The 8,185-nt window shown below is 29.1% G+C and overlaps 1 protein-coding gene across 1 annotated transcript; it reads left to right on the top strand.

Annotated features, from left to right (window-relative positions):
• Positions 1-965: 965 nt before the first annotated feature.
• LOC149568797 (serine/threonine-protein kinase AGC1-5-like) lies at positions 966-2,625 on the top strand. The gene is made up of 2 exons (XM_089817624.1): positions 966-1,446; positions 1,743-2,625. The coding sequence occupies exons 1-2, from the start codon at positions 1,076-1,078 to the stop codon at positions 2,392-2,394; spliced, it is 1,023 nt and encodes a 340-aa protein (XP_089673750.1). The 5' UTR covers positions 966-1,075; the 3' UTR covers positions 2,395-2,625.
• The last annotated feature ends 5,560 nt before the right edge of the window (positions 2,626-8,185 follow it).

The raw sequence follows: 8,185 nt of genomic DNA, 5'->3' as shown, positions 1-8,185 counted from the left end.
TCAGAAAGATTAGATGCGGGAGAACGGATGGGAAGATATTTAGAGTCTACCATCATCAACTCGCATAAAATGACAATTTAAAAAACAGAGCAGCCAACAAAAGAATGAACCACAAAATTTAATACACCTTCCCTACCAAGCTTGACTTTCTTTTATCTCATTGTCAGAATTCACGGACAAATTTCTTCATGCGGGTCCTACTTTTACAATCTCAGACCTCTGGATGAGAATCCTTCAAGGGAAAACGGCTTTTGTGGCATTGATCAGTTTTGCGACAAAAAGATAATAGTTATAGTTTGATCTTTTATTGAGAAGGATGAACACAGTTAGAGAAAAAGAAACAATCTTCCTTTTAGCCTTAAAGTAGGTCTTCTTGCCAAGTGCTATTGCATGTGAAACTTTAATCAATCAACGGTGACTGCCCAGCTGCTTTCATTTACCTGCATTTGAAATAGATCCGTGTGATGGAGATAGAGTATCTGTTAAAATTTAGAGCTTGTAGATCTTTTTCTGCTCTCTTATCCTTATTTAATTTTAAAAATCGTAATAAATTTATTATTCTTTAGGTTGATGTTCTACGACAATATGTGGCATCATTGATTATACAGTTGACAATGCAATAACTAAAATTCATCTATTGGCATGAACTAATTATATTGATTTTGAATCATTATCCATTATAAATTAATCTAATATGATATTATATAAACTATGTGCGATCTTCTTCCCAAATTTAAATTTTCATATCTATTAGAAAATTATTGTTAGATTGCAATGAAAAAAGAGAAGTCGTAAATGAATTCATTTTGATTTCTCTAAATTAAGGTGTATGAGATATTATAAAACCCTTGGTTTGGGTAAGGAATTAGGCGTACTGAAAAGGACTAGATTTTCAAGTCTCCGCCGCCCCCAGCTATTTTTGACATTGGCTGGTGAATTTGCCTGCCATGTGGGCAATGGGTTTTCGTACAATTAATTGGACACACCACCAAGATTGCCCTTCAATTCTGTACAAATTCACCTACTGCAGCCAGAGCAGTTTGTAAGGGGGACGAGAAGAGAAGAGAATGCAAAAATGGAGGTCGAGTTGTTCCACTGTGAATCTCAATTTGTTGATGGTTCCACCTACGAAGATCTGAGGCTGCTGAAGCGCCTGGGCCAAGGTCATATGAGCACGGTTTTCCTGGCTGTTCATCGCCACAGTAACAGAGCTTTTGCTGTGAAGGTGATGAACAAGGGCCTTCTTCAACAGAGAAATGCCTGCAAACTGGCATCTACCGAGAAGGATATTTTGTCGTCTCTGGATCATCCCTTTCTGCCGTCTCTGCTTACCCACTTTGAGTCAGAGAGTCATACGTTTCTGGCCATGGAGTACTGCTCTGGAGGAGATATTAACGTCCTCAGGCACAGGCAACCAAGTAAAACTTTCTCAGAGACCACCATAAGGTGAGCATGATTTATAATTCCTTATAACTTTGCCTTTGGTGAATGTCCGATTTATATGCGGAAGTGATCTAAACAGCGCCTTTACCGGAAATTTCAAAATCAATCTAATTATATTTGTTATCTTTTTCTAGTTGATTTCGAGGATCCTTGTGAATAAACTCCTCCTCGATATTTTTAAAGAATAAACTTTGTTGTTGTATTTGTTCAAACTAATTTGTTTTGCTTGAAGGCGTTAGACTGATGTAGGTAATTGAAAAGTCCAACTTTTAAGATGACGGGTTTTCATCCATGAGCAGATTCTACGCGGCGGAGGTGATTGCAGCGCTGGAGTATCTGCACGAGAAAGGAATAGTGTACAGAGATCTGAAGCCGGAGAACATTCTGGTGCAAGATAGCGGGCACATAATGCTCACCGATTTCGATCTGTCGCTGCGCCTCATATCCGAGCAAGGCGAGTATAGAGAATGGCGATCTCGTTCGTTTGTGGGCACAGAGGAATACGTGGCACCGGAGGTTCTGTGGGGAAAATTGCACTCCTACCCCGTCGACTGGTGGTCTTTCGGCGTCTTTCTTTACGAAATGAGTCACGGGACGACGCCTTTCAGGGGGCGTAGTAGAAAGGACACTTTCGTCAATATTATGAGCAAAGATCCCTCTTTCTCGTCCTCCTCCTCTCTAGACGATCTTATTCAGGGCCTCCTTGCAAAAGACCAAACAGGGCGGCTGAACAGAAAGCAAATAAAAAGCCACCCCTTCTTTCGGGGTTTGAAATGGGACCAGCTGCAGTTTGTTTCGAGGCCGCCTTTTGTGCCGCCGCTCTCCGCTGAACATCCTCTCATGACTTTTCACTCAGTGGAAGATGAAGAAGCGGACATGAAAAGCTACAGCTCTGTGGAAGGTGAGATTAAAAAAGACAACACTAGCGATTTCATATTCGGGGAGTTTTGAGACGATATGCTGTCCTCTCCCCTGCTCCAGCTCACGTTCTCGCATTGCCCTATATTTGTTGTCCTTCGATATATTCAACTTTTCTTCTTTTTTCAATACATTTAGAATTGATCAGAGACTTCCTTCAATAAATACTATATTAACTGATAATAAAGATTATAATTTGAATTTGTAGTTTGAAATTTGGACGGTATTCTGAATAAATATCCATTTATAGTGCTTATTTCTTTCAATAAGATAATCCAATCTATGTATCGAATGTTGAATGATGATGTTGGTATGGCTATATTATAGTAATAGAAACAAATACTTGTAACATGTATGTATAGTGAGAGAATAAGATACTAATAATTTATTTAAAAATTTATTTTGTATTTATAATATTTTTATAATTTTATTTTAAATTACTTTTTATCGTAATGAACAATCTGAATGAAGTATTATATGACTATATTATAAAATAAAATATATAACAAACAAAAAAAAATCTTAATTAATATTGTGTTGGAATGATCGTTTTAAAATCTTATTGAAATATAGATTAAATAAAAGTTGAATATTAAATAAATTGATGATCAACAATCATTTTATCAATCAAATTAAAATTGAAAGATAATGTAAGATTTTTCTTATATTACTATAATATAATAATTTCTAATCTTCATTTTTATGATACAAGTATATCAAAAACATAGGTAACTTTTTCCATATATTTATATATTTGACATTTATATTTTATACAAATAATAAATTGCACTAAAGTAATATTAAAATAAAATCTATTACATGATCATATTTAAAAAAATAAAAATATATCCAAACAGATTTAACAGAAGATAATCTTTTAATTTTTAAATCATTAAAACTCAAAAAATTAATCAATGTGTTCGTACCCAATAAATAAAATCTAAGGAAAAAGTTAAAAAATAAGACCCCTTCAACAATATGAGTGATGATTGAAATGGTTTCTTGTGTGGATGCAATTTTTAGTACCTTTAATTTGTACAGTGGGTCTTTTGATTTTAACTTTTCTTGTGAGTAGGATAAATGTCATCAAAACCTTTGCATTAGACTTGTGTTCAGTATAATCATGTGGGAAGACAGTAGAGTTGTCAAAGCTAGAAACAAATGTTTGCGTCAAATATGAGACAGAGTTATCTACATTGATTTTTTTAACTTCCACTAGAATCACGTCCATACACTTGCCATGCACAATCTCAACATAGTTAGCTCATGACAATTTTACATATCGTTGAGAATCTGGTCTGAAGAATGTATGGGATTAATAGGTTATGTTATTTTTTACAAACAACTCTTTTTTAATCAGATGAAACAATCTTTGTTGAATCTTTGTTGTGGCATTAAGTAAAAACAAGTGTTAGGGATTATAGTTAATATGTCTAAGACAATGATATCATTTTCTCTACTTTCTTGAGTATTAAATATTATGTGGCATAAAAATTAGAGGGATTTGATGCAATAGGTGGTGAGAACAAGAAATCCCAGTCAATGTAGAAGGCAACCAATGATACTTGTGCCCTAAAATGGCCAAAACAACTTGTAACATGGTGTAAATTTTCTTGCGAATTTCAAGGGTTGACCTCATTGCATTTTGAAATGGGCTAATATCTTGTAAACCAACCACACTTCCCATATTATCTAGATTTCTTTATAACCTAGCTTTTTCAGTTCTTTCTACTGTAAAAACAAGTGCCACATAGTGGCATGTACTTGCCATTGCAATTTAAAATTTAATAATAATTTAATTTAGTTTTAAAAATAATTAGAATATAACTAAAATAGCTATAGTATAAATCATTTATTTGATTTTTCATTTGTATATATATTTTTATTCTATTGACTAAGATTTAAAATAATTAAAACAACATAAAACATATAAACACTATTAATAGCTTTATAAATTTATTCATTTAATTGTACTTATGTTTAATAGTAAGTTAATTAATTATTTTAACAATGTTAATTGTTAATAATTAGTAAAATTTAATAAACATTAGAATGATTATTAGTAATGTAAAAATAATAAAACACTCTCCTAAAATATATACAATATATGTAATAAAGAATGAATATTATAATTATATAAGTATTTAAGCTTAATTTAATATGATCAAGAAATATTAGTTTAACGACTAATTATCATTTTAACTAATATGTCCCCGTAATTTTTATTACAGAAAATAAAATAGATAAGATATGTTAAATATGAAATTACGCTACTCTTTATTAAATTTTTAATGTTAGCGTAAAGATTTGGCATATTCACCCATGACATTTATGTCATATTCACCTATTAGAAATAGGAGGAAAGTGACAAATTTTATGAGTATAGAAGGTTCATAGGAATATTTGCTTCTTCCCAATGGTATCAGACCAACACAAAACTAATTCTTGTATTAAATATATTTATGAAAATGAAAAGTCATTATTAATAACATATTAATTGAAAAACTACATTAAAATATTTAACCAATCCTAAAATTGTGTTGAAAATAATGTATATGGAGTACTCATCCGAAAAAAGGGGTCTAAATTGATTGAGCCAATCATAATTGAAATAAATCAATTATATAAAATTTCAAATTAATAGATATTATGAAAACTATAGTATTAATCAAATAAAGAAAAATACTAATTAATGATTGGTTCATGAGTGCACAACTATTGCTTAATTGAATAGAGGTGAATGCAATAGTACATTGCCTACAACAAGCACAATAACGAGAATTCCAATTGTAATTACAACTTATTGCTTCTTATAGTTCTTAGGTTCAAATTTTTTAATGCATGTAGGATTAGCACTTACATTTTATGTCTATAAAACAAGTACCCCGACTTTTTTACTAATACGAGATATCAAATTATATTTTTTCTTTGCAAATTTCCTTAAAATAAAAATATTTTTATCCTTATATATCTGTTACATGTTATATAGATGGAACTTGTTACATGTTATATAGATGGAACTTATAAGTTGGACTAGCTTGTAGGTTTTTTAACTTTTTGATCTTAACCTTTATGGCCAAATGATCACTTGGTTGATTGCATCATCTTCATATAAAGTATGTTTTATGAATGATAGTCCATAAACTTTGACCTATGGTTTTAAATTGGATGACTTAAAAAGTAGATAGCCTTCAAATATCAATGAGTAAATTATATTTTAAAAAAGTTCTCAATTTTCATTATTTAACACTTTTAGTCTAGGAATTAGTCCTTAATGTTTGATGTTTAAGTCAATAGAAACAAATATGGTATAATTAGTGATTTCATTAATGTTAAATAATGACCTCTTAAGTTTATTAAATCAAATTAAAGCCTCGATATATCTCGAATTTATCTATATATATTATATAAATATATAACATGTATATAGCTAGTAGCATTCGGAGGGGATGTTAAAAGAATACATTTCTAATATTTATTATATAATATTATATTATTACATAAATTTTCTAATATGAACTTGTATAATATAATATAATTTTTAGTTGTTCTCAATTTAAAAGAACACAATAAAAAATGAGTTCAAAATTGCTTGACCTTGATAAACTGAATCATATGGTTAGGGATCCTACTTCACAAAAAGTTTCTAGTGTACTTGTTGTATTAGTACAACTTTATGCATTTTTATATTACTTTCTTGTACTTTATCTTGTACAATATTTTGATATTTTGCTTTCTTAATTTTAAAGGGTATGATTTAAAATGCTGACGGTGAAAAAAATTGATAAATAAATTACATAATTAAATAATAAAAAATGATACACACATTGATTGTGGAAACTTGTTATCTTTAACATATTGAGTAATTATTTTGAAACAAAATTAACTATAGAAATTGAAATCATTAATATCGTTTAATATTCAACTCTCAAAATTTATTACATCAAAAAACACATTTCTATAAAAAAAGAGACGGAAAAATAAAAATAAAATCTCTTTGTCATATTTAAGTTGAACAATGATAGAAATTGTCTTCGTGCAATAGTTTGAGATTATGATGAACACAATCGCCACTTGAATTTTGGTGGTACACCCTTGACATCTATTCAGATTGTGACTAAGATACGAGCGATGATTGAAAAAAGTTTATTCCTTTATTTAATTTTGATTAATTAATTGACGTGTGAAGACTTCTGCTCAGTAAAATCACGTGGGGAGACTTTAGACTTGTCTCGGTTGGAAACAAACGTTTGCGGGAATGAGACGGATATTTCAAAGATGGATTGTATAAAACCCAACATAACATTCTCCTAGTTTGACTTGTCGTTGAGAATGGATTATGTACTGTGGGAAGATTACAAGGTGGATGTATGATTACAAATTAATACGAATTAATACGATGAAAGTTCATCTTTGTATAAATCATGTTAGGTCACAATGTCTTTCTTTATTTAATTTAATGTGTTTAAAAACATCAAATATAGAGTAATTTGATGTATTTAATTGTAGGAGTTGCGCAAGTTAAAATAGCAGATATAACATATTAGTAGAGATAGCTTTTTAATAATATATATATAGTCAAAGTAAACTTATTTTTTTCTTAGTATGTATCTTTTTTCCTTAGTATGTAATGTTTAAGGATAGGTATACAAGACATATTTAATTTATCATTTTGCAACTACACAAAATCACTATTTATATTCTTAGAAGAAAACTAAAAGTTTGAAATTTCATTCTTTTTTTGATAAAGTTTAATGAGTTTGCCTTACTACTATAAGGGGCCACGAGATTCCTCTACCTCATCTTGATTAGTAACTAAAAAATGCGCCACATAGTGACTTAGTACTTGCCTTTAATTTTTATATAAATATAGTTTTAATTTAATAAATTTATTATAGTTTATAAAATATTTTAATTAATAAAAATATACAATAAAAATATTATATATTTATATTTTTCTATAATGATATTAATTATAATTATAATTTATATATTATTTATTAATATTATTCTTGATATATATATGTTTTATTGCATATATATCATGTGATACTATTATATTACAAATACATTATAATATTTTTATAATAATTATATTTCTTAAATGGTTATATAATATAAGAAATATTTGTTTTAGTATTTTTAATTGAATGACATAAATTATATTATAAAAAATGTATTATAAAAATATAAAAATATAAAAATATAAACCAACCCACTTACATTAAAAAAAATTAAAAATGAATCACATTCACCTGAATAAAAATCAAATATAAGAGCTAACTAGACCAATATAAGAGCTAAATGAATTCACCCAATTAAATCTTAGTAAAATATTTTCTACAAATTGTAAAGTTAAAAATCTTGCATCTATGCTATGCAACATATTAATTTGATAAAAAAAGTTAAAATCAATTATTTCTAAATCATTCAAATCAAAAATTTTAATCACTAGCCTACTGACAAGTACTAATAAAGAAGAGTTACTAGGAGGATTTGTAATGCCCCGCCAGGGGATCCAAAGAATTTCACTAAGTTTGCCAAACAGTTTTTTTTTTAAAACATGAGAGATAAACCATTCACAACACTTGCGGAAGCAATAGAAACAATTCGAATAAAAGTACACATAACATAACATAACAGATTACATTCTTTAAGGATCCCTTAAGTTGAATCACATCTAAATTAACTATTCATCTAACATCACATCCTTATGAAATAACAATGATACATCCAATGTTCATAAATTACATTCTCAGATCGCTCAATCATCCACCATACATATCACAAGGTATGAAAAGCTTAAAAGAACATACATATGTGT

Source organism: Cupressus sempervirens, chromosome 3 (genome assembly GCF_028749045.1).
Source record: "Cupressus sempervirens isolate cs-2001-9-10 chromosome 3, ASM2874904v1, whole genome shotgun sequence".
Lineage (NCBI taxonomy): Eukaryota > Viridiplantae > Streptophyta > Pinopsida > Cupressales > Cupressaceae > Cupressus > Cupressus sempervirens.
This window is presented reverse-complemented; position numbering and strand designations above follow the sequence as displayed.

Excerpts from the sequence above, each read along its gene's own strand:
- LOC149568797 (XM_089817624.1), top strand. The coding sequence starts at position 1,076 with ATGGAGGTCGAGTTGTTCCACTGTGAATCTCAATTTGTTGATGGTTCC. Across the intron at positions 1,447-1,742 it reads TTCTCAGAGACCACCATAAG|ATTCTACGCGGCGGAGGTGA; the intron begins GTGAGCATGATT and ends ATCCATGAGCAG.